We start from the raw sequence: 13,986 nt of genomic DNA on the forward strand, positions 1-13,986 counted from the left end.
TGGATAGGTATACTAACCACCTGACATAAAGTGTGTATTCACTGTTCCAGTTTGAAGTACTTTATATTTCATACACCATTTAAAGCCCTTACTCATTGAGACAGATATTAGTGCAATTTAGTTAATGAGGATATTGTGACCCAGAGATTTAAGTATTTTGTCTACTCTGACATCTATAGAAAAAGGCCAAGTCCATGATTAAAATCTGGCATTTTGCTACTTAGTCTGTGGTCTTAATCCCTTGGTCATGCTACTGGATGTTAAATATAAATGCAATGTTTGGGAGTATGGACATCATACTGAGTGGAACAGACAAGGTCTCTGCCTTGATCATAATGGACAACAATAACAGTGTACATACAGAATCATTCATGTATCAATGAGTTTCAAAGAATGACTGATTGTAATTTCCTAGTATTCCTATAGAACACTTTAAATAAGACCAGCGCATGAGTCTTTTCTAACGACTTGTGACATAGTAAATAAACAAAACTGTAAGGCAAAATATGCAGAGAAGACTAAACACCATAATTAAAGAATAGAGCAGCATGAGTAGTTAGGTTTATTTGGCATAAATGGTACATAGATGTTGCATTTTGTCATGCCAAAGTCAATAAAATAGAGCTATTATTAGTGTTTATTTTAACCTCTAATAAAGTTAAGCTGTTGTTCTCTTAGCTAAAGGTAGAAGTTCAATATATCCAATTATGGTAGTTTTAAATGCTAGCCTAAAATATTTTGCTTTTTTCCTAAAAACAATAAAATGTCACAGCTAGTTTCTAGCAGACAGAATCAATTAAAATAATATTTTGGAAACATGAATCCAATTGTGGAATGTATGAGAAAGACAGACAATGTGACTTAGCAGAAGCTAGTACAAAATTATGAGTTGAAAAAAATAGTGAAAATTATGAGGAAAGATATGAAAAGAGTAGAAAGCGAATGACTTTGTTACATTGTTTATGCAATTTAATTTTTTTAGAATCTAAAAAGTCTATGTTTTATGCAACTAGCCTCACCCAAATTCATGTTAAAATTTTAAAATTTTTGAACCAATCTGTTAGTGTACAGATTTTAAAAATGGAAGTCAGACAATGAATGCATATGATAGAGCTGAGGATACACATTTCTAAAAATCATTTCAAGTCTTAATATTTTAACAGTTCCTGTGGTTAATTTAAAAAAAATATGACTCCTCTTCATTTTTAAAAATAATATACTTTTTTTTTCAAATTACCAACAAGCCAGTGTCATGCACTACCTAAAAAATAGATTAGATAATTGAATACATTAATTTAATACATTTATTTATTATGTCACAAGTCCTTAGAATGTTACTTACAAAATAGTAAAATATAAATCACAGGAAACTTAAATGTGTACAATTTTCCTTTCTAATGAGGAATTACCAAAGAAAGGTGCCTTTGAGAGTTTTAAAGTAGCAAGAGTTATACACAAGTATAAATGTTGTATATACATATGTATTATACATATATGTATATAAGTTATAAACATTAAAGCATAAATGACTGATAAGCAGCTAGAGATCAGGTGTGAAATTAATGATCTTTTTAGTAATACCATAATGTGAATAATTGTACTTTTATGACTAAATAATGTGTGTGTGTGTGTTTGGCTTTAGGTACAATATAGCATAAAAAGAAAAAAATGAAGATGAATACTTAATATTGTTTTCTATATAACCAGTGCTATTTAATAAGGCCAGCTCCTATTTCACGCAGGTATGACATCAAAGATGATTACACTCTGAGAATTAAGAAGGCCTTGAGTACAGATGAAGGTACCTATATGTGTATTGCTGAGAATCGGGTGGGAAAAGTGGAAGCCTCCGCTACCCTCACTGTCCGAGGTAAGAGACTTAAGGTGTGAGATATAACTGAATCGGGAGACTAATATTTTGTTTTTGGTAAGTGAACTCACAAGCAAAATGATAAATTCTACTTTTATTATTACAATAGATGTCTACATTGCATGCCCTCTCTATCATTAATTGAAATAAAATTATTTCTAAATTTGGGTGCAAATAGTGATCATCTAAAGGCATTCATTTTTATTTAATAAAATAGAACATGGATGAAAGTTGACAGTTTATGGCCTAAAAGTTAATCTTAGAAAGGATGTAAACCAGTCATTTGCTCTCAACTACTTATGCTTTTAAATGGCATCTGTTTCAAAAGTACTCCTGTTTTCTGTTCACCAGTTTGTTGCTTTATACTAGTAGAATATTGTTTAGAAATTCTTTTTTTATTTTAGCTTTCAAAAAAGCAATCTGAATAAAAAACTAATCATACTTCCAAAGGTGAACAAAGGGTAATGGAAAAGCTCCAGCTTCCTGATAATCTGATTTAGAGAGTGATATGTGAAATTCATTGGCTTAAGTAATTGCAGTAGTTGCTTTTTTTCATTTTCTAAGCATTGCACACTTTCTTAATCATGGAATAATGTTCATTTGCACACTTTCTTAATCATGAAATAATGTTCATTTATAGATTTATTGGAATTGCTTACACTTGAAGGAAAACATTACTAAGCCCACAGCAAACTATAATGAATCAACTGGCTTCCTGGTGGAGCAAGTTGATCCCAAGAGGTAAAATATATCCCAGGTACTAAGTGAAGTCTTGACAGTGAACACTTAGCCTCTCCAAACAGACATTACCACCATACTATTCACTCTCACTGGGATCTAAACAAACATGGAAATGCTCATCTCCTGTACATTCTCAAACCTTTCTTTCACACTAATTGTGCCTCCTCCTCTCATCCTTCCTTCCTCCTACTCTCATTTTTCCCTGTTGGCTGCAAGTGTTCATTCACACCTGTCAGATATCTCTCACCCTATTTAGTTGTACTTCCACCCATATGCAGCTTTGCCCTCAGAAATTTTTGTAAGATGAGCAGAAGGGTTTGGAGGAGTTTGGAGGTATAACAAATGCATCAGAGATACTGAGGTTGCTCCTCCATCTGGTAAGAAAAAAGATTTTTGCCAGACCTGCAATGTAAGCTTCAAATCACACAAAACTCATTTGACTCCAGGTAACTCCTGGGAGTCAGGCATTCTGCATACCTTGAAAATACAGTGCTTTTACACTTCTCAATTGCTCCATTCCTTTTTCACCTGATCCAGTGCTTTCTCCTCCACACAATCTAGTGTGTTCTTAGATGAAAAACACATTTAGACAAAATCAATAAAGCTATTTAAAAATATTTTCACTTCTTACAGGTAACAGATCATAAAGGACTGTGATCATATATGAACCAAATTATATACTCATAATATCTGATCAAAATCTAATAAATCATGCAAAAAAATGAAAACTCTTTATTTAACCTATTCACTCTGTAGATGATTTTATATATGATTGTTTTTAAATAGGAAGCTGTTCGCAAAAACAAAATTTATCTTCGCAAAAACAAATTATCTCCAAAGGTTGTGTTTGTGTGTGTGTGTTTCTGAAGTGAATGGGGAGAAAATAAACAACCCACTAGAAATTTCTATTCAAAAAATATTTGCTGACTAAACAAGTGGTGTGAAAATGTAAGGAGCTGTTTGTTTGTAAAAGCAGCAGGGTTCCTTTTATAGTTCAATGTTTGGATGAATGAGACATGAAGTGTTCTGTTTGCTTAAAGGTCTTTCCCACCTAATTGTTTTTATAATTTGTTGAAGTTTCAGGTTTAACATTTTATTTAACAAAGCATGCTCCGCATGCATGGATGTCTGAAGCTAACTTACAAGTAGAAAGCATTGTTTAGTTCTACAATGATTTTTTTTTTTTAAATCAGAAACCCTTAAATAGTTTCTCCTCTAATCTGGAGCTTGTAGATGAATTAGAATGTTTGTGTGTGTGTGTGTGTGTTTTATGAATTTGTTACTCATCTAAAACTGAAACCTCAAAATCAGGTTAAAGGAAAAAAAACTTCTCCATAATACAATGTAATGTAGAGTAAAATATTATTTAACAACATTTTTACCATTAGGAAAAGCAGTTGGGATTTCTCAAGCTAAGAGGTTAATAAGGAAAAAATTGTCTACAACATTTTTTTCCCTGCGCTTTTTCTATGCACATAAATGAGATTTCAACCTTTCTCTGGATTGTTTTATTAGAACAGGGTCAACTGACCCAAGAGGCCATGTCCATTTAATGCAGGGACACAGTTTAGTTTAATTTGATGATTTTGAAAACATCCACCTGCTGATTTTTTTTCACATGAATAATTTCCTATGCAATAAAGAAGTTTTATTATCATGTTTCTACTAAAATTGTATCATTATGTTCATTTTAGCCAACTGGTGAATATTTAAGGCAGTTTTACAATCAATATCTGAAACAGATCTCTTCAGTTGTTTTTCATTTCAAAAACATGACAAAAATAAAGTGGAGTAAAATGGAGATTACCAACAAAATAACTCCCTTTGCTGACTTGGCAAATGTTAAATTAGTAAGAAACAAAGTTAGTCAACAACATATCGCCTAGCATATATAGTCTAATCAAATATCTCATTATCTAGTAGCATTTTTTAAAATAGCTTAAAAATGACTTCATACAAACTGCATATTTGGAAACATAATTTCCCTCTATTTTTCAGTTGCTTCGTTGGCTTTGCATAAATAAAGATCTCGTTGTAAAAATTACATTTCCTCTAAGGCAATGAAGCCTTAAGTTTTTTGTAATTATTCTAGACTGCAGTGAAAAAGAGATGTGTTTTATTTATTTGAGCATGATTTTTTCATCATGGTTTCTTCTTTTTCTCTCTTTAATATTATAGATTCAAAATACCTTTTCAGGGCTAGGGTTGTGGGTCAGTGGTAGAGTGCTTGTCTCGCATATGTGGGGCACTGAATTTGATCCTCTGCCCTACATAACTAAATAAAACAAAGGTATTGTGTCCATCTGCAACTAAAATTTTTTCAAAAAAAGGTCTTCAAAAAAAATACCTTTTCATTCCTTAAAGAAACATATCTGAAATCCAGCTTGAGGTGGCAACTAAAATAGTAAATTGAAAGATGAAAGGAAAAGGTTCCTTTTCTACTAGACATTGACAAAATTAGGAGAAATATCACCAGTTAGAATGAAGCATGACTTTATGATATTAGTCTGTTGTCTTATTCTGGATATTTTTGTGTTCTGCTCCATACCCCCTTACAAAAAAAAAAAAAAAGAAAAAGGAAAAATATTTCAGGGTAACTTCAGTTTTTCTTTTCATGAAGCAAACTGACCTTATGCTATGGGACCTAAGAGTTTTTCTAAGCCAGAATGTTAACACTACTACTACTTTCAGCTTATTTTTCTTTCTGTTGCCTCTCATGAATACCATTTCTATAAAAGACTATATAGAGGCAACTATACATATGTAGTATATGTGTTATAATGCACATAAGTATTATACTTTATTTTAGAAATTACTCAAGGCTAAGTATTATGATGGATCTGTTTTGAATAAACAAATATGCTTTTAATGCTGCATCTATCTTACCTTGCCAAAAGTGATTAGCAGCAAAATACTTACATTGTTCTAGAGACATGTTATTATGCAGGAGGGCTATATCCATTTGGATATAAGTGAAAGGATTTTTTGTTGAAAAAGCTTATATTTTTCAATGTAAGATTTCATAAAGTTCAAATGCCGCTAAATATATTTCTTCTTCTCTGGATAATGGGACGGCATGTTTTAAAATATTCACCTCTATTTTATATAAAATGGTTTACTAACTTAACAGATTTGACATTATTCTGTTTAAAGAAAATGTTATTAAGCCCATGTATCTCTCTTATAATTTTTGTGCATTAATAACAAGGGAAGCCTATTACTACTGATTTTAGTGATTGAAAGTTATGATATAATAAAAAAATAATAATTTGTTGGCGCATCAGTTTGAAAGCCATTCACAGTGTGAACAAGAATCAACTTGTCAGTCATTGTTTCTTGGCCTCTGCCAAAAGAAGAAAAAAGCTTAACAGCAGTTAGGGAGCTACTGAGTTGAAATCTCTAAGGATGTTCCAACCTATTTGTTATATTTTCATCCACCCTGTCCACGGATGAAAGGTGATGTGATCTTAACTTATTACTGACTGAAAAGCAGTGTCAGGGGCTTTTCTGTAGTCCTTGTAATGGTTCTGACTAACCATGCTTAAAATCCAATTGCTATTTAAATCAGACAGTGAGGCCTTCTTTTATTGACATGACATTTGCTAGTCTGTGAGTTGAATGGTTATATTCAGCAGGTTCTTAACTTTGGGATAGCACTTGGCTGTTGAACTCAAGGTCTTTGACCTAATAACTGTAGAAAGTAATGGTGATGAAACTACCTGAAATAATAAAAGTTGCTGATCATTAGTCCTGAGAGCCAAAATGATATGTTTCTTGGGATCATATTTAAAAACTTTCAGTTTTTTTCAAACTCAGACATCCTTGTTCATAAATTATGAGATTAGAAATCACTCTATTGTCCATACTTAACTGTAACATTACACATCATGATCATGCATTCTGATAATTTTTTTTCTTTCTTTTTTTTTAAATTTCTTTTTTATGTTCTCACCACACCATTGTAATGTCTACAGCTCGCCCTGTTGGTAAGTAGCCATCCTTTTATCCATTTAGCATGGCTTTTTACAATGCTTCATAATTCATGCATAATAGAATTTGACAGAAATATAATTATTCACCCATATTCAAATATTACTGGAGGGACTGTCTACTATAGAAATTCTTCTGACTTTTTTGTCACTTTGAAAAACCATTTTTTTGTAACGACTTTTGCTGCAAAGCATTGTGTAGGTGTCAGTTTTCATATAAATGTATAAATGAATGATTTATGGTATAAAATGCTAACTTTTCTTAAGGAGAAAAATAGAATTCTTTCCTTTCCTTGTGTGTATAAAAGAATCAATTACTATTTATGCTTGGTATTGGTTAAGACAAAAGATTATAAGATCTTATAAGATCAATTAAGCAATTCTATTACTTTCATCACTTATTTTATTTTAACCTACACAGACTCCCAGTTCTTTAGGAGTATTTTTACCTGCTACACACCTGTTATCTGCATGCCTATATAAATAAAATTAAGTAGAACGCTTTAACTTATTGTGAATAGATTGTGACCTTTAGTGTATAAGGGAAAAGAGAGCAGTGGTTTTTGGCATGAAAAGTTAATGTTTGTGTTTTTAACATATCTCATTCTTCATTTGGCTTTGCAAAATTGAAGTAAGAGCTTACGCTTGAAGAAATTTAGGTAGTAATTATTCATGAGCATGTGGTTGATAAAATATTTTCAAATTCATTGATTTACTAATCTTTTTGTGTCAAAATTGAAGTTTAGTTTAACCCAAAAAATACATTTAAATAAATGAAATATTGGTAATTGTGTGATAAGTAAATTAACAGATGGATGCTTACATGGCTGAATGAATGAATGGATCAATTCTACATATTGCTTCATTAATATACTAAGAAATAACAAAATTTTTTCGTTTTTAGGAATTTTTAAATTTTTCCAGCTAGCTTTAAAACTTTCCTTAATATAATAACTTTACATTGCTGACATTGATATATATTGATCCAAATTCATAACCCTCCCCCTACCTTTCTTTGAAATAGTCACAGACTTTATTATCACATAGTATGTTGTTTCATTAATAGCAAATACCATAAATAGAACTTTGGTGTCCCAATCTGAATTTCTGATATGCCATTTCTGATCAGTCCTTTCTTATGTTAGCTCTTGAATAACTGAAACTTTCATCATCTCTTCTACAAAACGGACAAAATAATATTGGCTTATCAAAGTTGCTGCAAGACTGGATTGAGCTTATAATTGTTTATGTATTTGAAAAGTGTTCTATATGCCAATACTGGCTAATGTATTCCTTGTTTCTGAGACATTATTTTGCATTTTGATATATTGAAATATGGTTATGACTTAAAGTTATTTGAAAAATAAAGTACCAGGCTATTTTTTTTCTAGGAACATTCATGTTATTTGAAAATTGTGGACTATATTGTTATAATATTTAATCTTCATTTTCTTGTATTTGAAAGAAATCCTATGAATGATAACTTGGTTGTCAATGGAATAGTATCTAAAATATGGAAGAGAAAGGGAAAATTGAGATAACAGAGAAAGACAGAGAACAAGCTGACAGCAGACTCCATGACCACTCTCTCCGATTTCCTTGTCTCAGCATCTGTGAAAACATTTTCTGGTCCAGGGACAGACTTATTTATGTGTCCAAGAAAGTATTTCATTATTTATTCTTGTTATATAATAAAATATAAATGCAGAGATTTATACAAGTCAGGTGTGGTGGTACATGTCTAAAATAGCAGCTATTTGGGGAGACTTGAGGCAGGAGGATTATAAGTTCAAGGCCAGCTTGGACAAGATTAGTGAGATCAAGTCTCAAAACAGACCAACAAAACAAAAGCAAAAGCAGAATCGTTTATATATAACAAATTTAAGGAATGAATGAGAGTAAATGTAAATATAACATTAATTGACAAGGATTAAAGCAATTTGAACTTTTTTGGAATTCTTGATAACTAAGCAATATAAATTTACAACTTTAATTAGAAATTATTTTAAAATATTAAACTTATGGATTTTATAATAAATATATAAAGATACATGATTCGATGTGAAAATTTGTCAATTGAAAGGTTGGCAATAAGTACCTCAAAATTCAATTTGATTAGGCTTAGGCATCAATTTTAATTATGATATCATGACCTCAAATGAATAGAAAAATATCACATATAAATTATAGATTTTTATACAGCAAATCCTGAGTCTGCTATATTGTTACCAGTTAATTTATATCAAACATTTCCAGAACATAAAACAATATTTTAATGATTTTTTATGTATTTTAAACATTTAAGCAAAGAAAACAGTACATTGATGAAAACAATGTGATGTACACAGAGTATAGGGATTTATCTGTCACCTACAAGTCCTTTTAAAAGTTATTTCCATTTTTTATTCTTGTTTGAAATGATTCTTAAATTCCCATTGGACTGGAAATAAAGAATAGCTTCTTGACACATTGCATTTTACTCGGGAAAGTCTGTCATTTCATAAATCTATCTCGAATGACTTATAACAATGTTCAAAAATATGAAGAACTATACTTTATACTTGACAACTACTATTAATTTTGGAAACTGAATTTTAGATACATTTTTATTGAATTACTAAAAAAGAGACTGATAATTGGGAAATTAGTCTGTTTTTTCTATCAAATTCTTACATCAATTTAAGTTTAGGAACTATAGGTATTTGAACTTTTATTGTTAGTGGACTCAGAAGAAAGTTTTTAAACTTTCAGGTGATAGTAAGAATATTCTGTATACACCATAGACTGCGAACAGAAGCTAGTTTTTATTTCCAATATGTTTGGTGAAAAAATTTGTACCCAGCACATAAAGCTTAGAGAAAATGTAGAGAGGGCAAAGTTTTCCAAAGAAAATTAGAAATCATTGCAGATTCTGGAATTCTTACAAATTCGGAAAATCATCATGGCATTACACCAGATGAAACTTCCTGATGGTCTATGGAAAGTCCCACTTAGAAATCTTTTAAAAACCCCAACTGGGAGTTTGTTCAAATGGATGACTCTTATGAGTTAAAGAATTTGCAACTTAGTGCAATCCACAAACACCTTCCAGACTCTACTTTGGAGATTCTATAAAACTTGATTAAGAGAATCCCCAATGTGGAAAAAAATTGCTGAAATCAGTCCATTATACACTTGCCAATGGAAACCAATATTTTCCAGATTGCATTATTCATCTGTAATGTTACCAACATCTCCTAAAGAGCCCTTTAATTCAACCTCTGTATTTATTGGTTTCCAAAAAATCTAGACCAATGCCACTTTGACAATTAAAAAGCCATTTTTACTATTTCAAAGACATTCCTTATAAGAAAAGCACAAATGCATTGTAGGGCATAGTTAACTAAGAATGTTGAAATGTTCTTTTGTTTATGTGGAAAACTCTTCCAATGAAGGAACTGACAAGAAAAAAACATGGTCTAAATAAGGATAAATATCTTGCTTCCTATACCCATCTGTCTTATTTTCCTATTGGAAGCCTTTCCCAAGCTTAAAAATAAAAAAGAACATCTATTTTGGAGATGGGCAACACATTTTTTCCTAGCAGCAACTCAAAACATGATGAGTAATTTGGAAAAGAACTGTCAAATCGACCAGCTGCCTTACTTGTGACGCTGAGCCCTGCCTCATTTTATATCTTGTACACCATATGCTATCTGCTGATTGCCTCAAGTAGAGAGACCAAAAGCTGAGCATATCAGGTGAAACGTGTTTGAAATATCACAAACAAACTGACAGTACACAACTTTATGAAAAAAACTTTTTTTCCCAATTCAGTGACATAAAAGTATGTTCTTTTTGATAGTAGAATATAATTGGTCACAGAAGAATTCATAAATATTGAAAAAATCATGTTCTTGGCAAAATTCCACATTTTTTGATTATGATTTTATAGAATCTGCCACTAGTCAAAACAGACATCTATAGGGACATAGTTTTTCAATGTTTTAACTGCTTAAGCACAAAAGTAAACATATTCTCATTTTAGAAAGATCTATTTTATGAGTTGAGGCAGTTTTGGAATAGCATGTTCTAACGTATTTTATTCCTGAGGCCACCAAGAAATACCACAACAATAAAAATGAGTGAATAAAATAATAATTCAAGACAAATTATAAATCAGTTATTACTAAGGAACAAGGTGACAGATAATTTTGACACCTTCATATCCCACCCTACCTTGAAATTTGGAAACTATAATGTGCTAAATGTAATTTAAATTAGAAGTGGAAAAATTACAGTTACTTTCAAGTAAAAAAAAAAAAAAAACGTGGTTATTATGTAGCATGCTGAGATGTATTGTTTGTAAAAGGTGTCCTGAGTGTGTTTTGGAAGGGCACCCAGAATTTTATTCCTTGCATTCTTTCTTTGTTGGATAAACTGTACCTCATAACCTGGGGTAATCTTTTCTTTCCTTCAAGTTCTTGAAGTTTCTTGCACCTGGCACTAATTAGCTACTTTATACAGAGTCCTGATTAACTATTACTAAATAAATATCATGTTTTTCATTGTCCCATATATTTTTACAAAATTATAGGTAAAAATGCATATTCTAATAGAGTTTCCACTGTGTGAAATGTTCAAGATATCTTAAACTAATACTTTTTTTTTTTAAAGTGAAAAACAATTTTAGATTACTTCTGCTGGGCCGGTTTTAGCCTTATGTGCTTGACAGCATCTGTCCATTGTCTCTGTAGGGAAGGTTAGGTAAGAATTATTGAATCACACATTTCTTTCTTTCTTTCTTTCTTTTTTTTGTTTCTCATAACTGGATGACATATTCTCTTGTTTGGGCATTGAAAGGTACTTCCACAACAATTCCCTCTTGGTTGGGATATCTCTTTACATATGAATACCCATGTGATCCCTTCTTCCAAATACATTTTCTGGATTACATATTGATGATAATCAACCTTCATCAGATATTCCTGGGACACCAAAAGCTCCCCGAATCTATAGGATCATAATTAAGTTAATCCTTCAAGGATGTTTCCTTCTGTTTTATCTCTGAATATTTTTCTTTCACTTATTTTCTTCAGACATACTTTGTATGTTGGCTTTCCTTTGTTTACATTCCATGTTTATTGACTATGCTGTAATAATTTCAAAGGTAAGAATTTTATTTCATATGTGTGTATTTTAATGTCAGTTTTCACCTTCCTTTTTAAATAATAATCATCACATATTTCTTCTTACTAAAATAATTTATTGTTTTTCTCTTTCTTCCCCCATTTCCTTGCTGAGCCCTTACATACCTTTCTTAATCTCCATGTGTCATTTAACCCATTTACCCCTTTTATGAATTTGTTTGTTGGTTTTGTTAGAAGAAAAACCTCATTGTATGTACTTTCCTTTAAAATATGGTCAACTATTCTAAAGTATGTCTGTGTTTCTTTGATAATTCCTAGAAGGTACTGGTCATTTCTCTTGGATTAATTATTTTTCCTTTTATCTCTTTAATTAAATAAGTAGTTCACTAATATATATCAATTTATTTTGTTTTGCTTAGATCCTGTTTGAATTATTATCTGGTAATTATCTAGTTGAGTGCAGAAGACTACAGTTTGCATGTTTAGAGAAGAGGAAAGTATGAGGGTAATTTGCTAGCCCTTGCTTGGAATGCGGTCTTGAACCTTTTTTTTTCCCTTAATTTTCAAGATTATTTGTTCTAATCAGTTATATATGACAGCAGAATGCTTCTCTGGTTGTACATGAATTAGGGTCACACCATTGATGCAATCATGACCTAGTATAATGATGTTGGTCTCACTCCATCATTTCTTCAAATCTTCATGCTCCCTCCTCTCTCCTCCCTGCCTTTGCCCAATCCAGAGCTCCTCCACGCATCCCATGCCCTGCTCGCCATTATGGATTAGCATCCACTTATCAAAGAGAACATTTGGCCTTTGGTTTGGGGGGATTGGCTTACTTCGCTTAGCATGATATTCTACAACTCCATCCATTTATCTGCAAATGCCATAATTATTTTCTTTTATTTTCAAATGCCACAAAATTTCTTTTATAGTAATATTCCATTGTGTACATATACCACAGTTTCTTTATCCATTCATCTATTGAAGAGCATCTAGATTGGTTCCTTTATGAAAAAAAAAATAAAATCAATTTCTTCTTAGTGTTTTACTGACTCTGCTGATAAACAATAACCTTTGTTAGGTTTCGAACTCTCTGCTTTCCCACATGAAACTACCTCCTCATCTTCCCTTTATATTCCTTTCTTCGTAATGAAGATGGCTTTCAGGCATGGTAGTTTCTATTACTGAGAGAAAATTGCCACAAACTGAGCTATTAAAAACAACATCCATTAATTAAGTCAATATTCTATAGATACAAAGAACAGACAGGTAAAAGGCGGGGTGGGGGGGGGGGTTCTGCTTAGGGTCTCAACAGGTGAAAATCAAAATATATACCAAGTTAACCTCTTCTCTGGAAATTCTCCGAAAAAAAGCACTTCAAATTTTGTTTGTGTTGATGGCAGACTTAAGTTCCTTTCAGTTGTAGACTGAAGTCCCCAATTCCTTGGCTGCAACTCAGTGTCACCCACAGTTTTGAGAGGTCACTCTTCAGCCTTCCTAAATGGCTTACAGGGCCTTCAAAGTTGGCAATGGTTTCTTGAATTCGTATGTGTTAATTTTATATTGCTTCCCTTTTGGTACTAGAGAAAATCTAAATATTTAAAAATCTCATAGGATTAAGTTAGGCCCAACTGACTCATCTTTCTCTTTTCAGGTCAACTGATTTGTACTCTCAGTTATATCTTCAGAATCTCTTTTGTAACATAACATGATCATGAGAGTAACTCTAGCAAGCGGAAGTCATGTGGGTCACCTTAGAATTCTGCCCACCACAGGATGCTTGGCTTTTTCTTTCTTTAAGTTCACCTTCCTTTCTTCTAAATTTTAGCTGGTTTTCTATGTAGTCATGTCTCTTATTTTCAAAATCATGATTAAAGGATCAAATGACTAGCTTTTGCAATGTGACAGGAAATTATAGTGACATGACTAGTGATAGAGAATGGTGGCTGGTTATGCTGATGTTCACCTTGCTTCCTCTTTCTCTTCCGGACTTGAACCTGTTTGGCAGGGATACCATACAGTTTGTTGTTTTGGCTTACAGAAGCTTTTCCATATTATTTATTTATTTTCTTATAATAACTAGAGGAAAATAGAGCAAAAAATATTGACTACATTATCTTAAACCAAACATCAAAAAGTTTAAATCTCATTAATTTTAGAATCTCTCCACATAGGATTAAAATAGAAACTAAATATTTTAACTTGGTACCTAAAGTACTATAAGTTTTGAATACTGTAATAATGCAAATTCTGT

The 13,986-nt window shown here is 31.7% G+C and overlaps 1 protein-coding gene across 11 annotated transcripts in view; it reads left to right on the top strand.

The window, feature by feature from the left end:
- Nucleotides 1-13,986, top strand: part of Robo2 (roundabout guidance receptor 2) — a 564,046-nt gene that overhangs the window by 435,745 nt on the left and 114,315 nt on the right. For 7 of the 11 annotated variants that reach the window (XM_058574553.1, XM_046430545.2, XM_058574555.1 and 4 more), the window contains exons 6-7: nt 1,743-1,870; nt 6,586-6,597. In XM_058574553.1, coding sequence (XP_058430536.1) covers nt 1,743-1,870; nt 6,586-6,597 — 140 coding nt within the window. The remainder of the gene's footprint in view (nt 1-1,742; nt 1,871-6,585; nt 6,598-13,986) is intronic. The other 4 variants (XM_058574556.1, XM_058574561.1, XM_058574558.1 and 1 more) reach the window with 1 other exon arrangement.

The sequence above is a fragment of the Marmota monax genome, unplaced genomic scaffold, assembly GCF_021218885.2.
Source record: "Marmota monax isolate L192 unplaced genomic scaffold, Marmota_monax_Labrador192_F-V1.1 WCK01_AAM20220418_F8-fsc00016, whole genome shotgun sequence".
NCBI lineage: Eukaryota > Metazoa > Chordata > Mammalia > Rodentia > Sciuridae > Marmota > Marmota monax.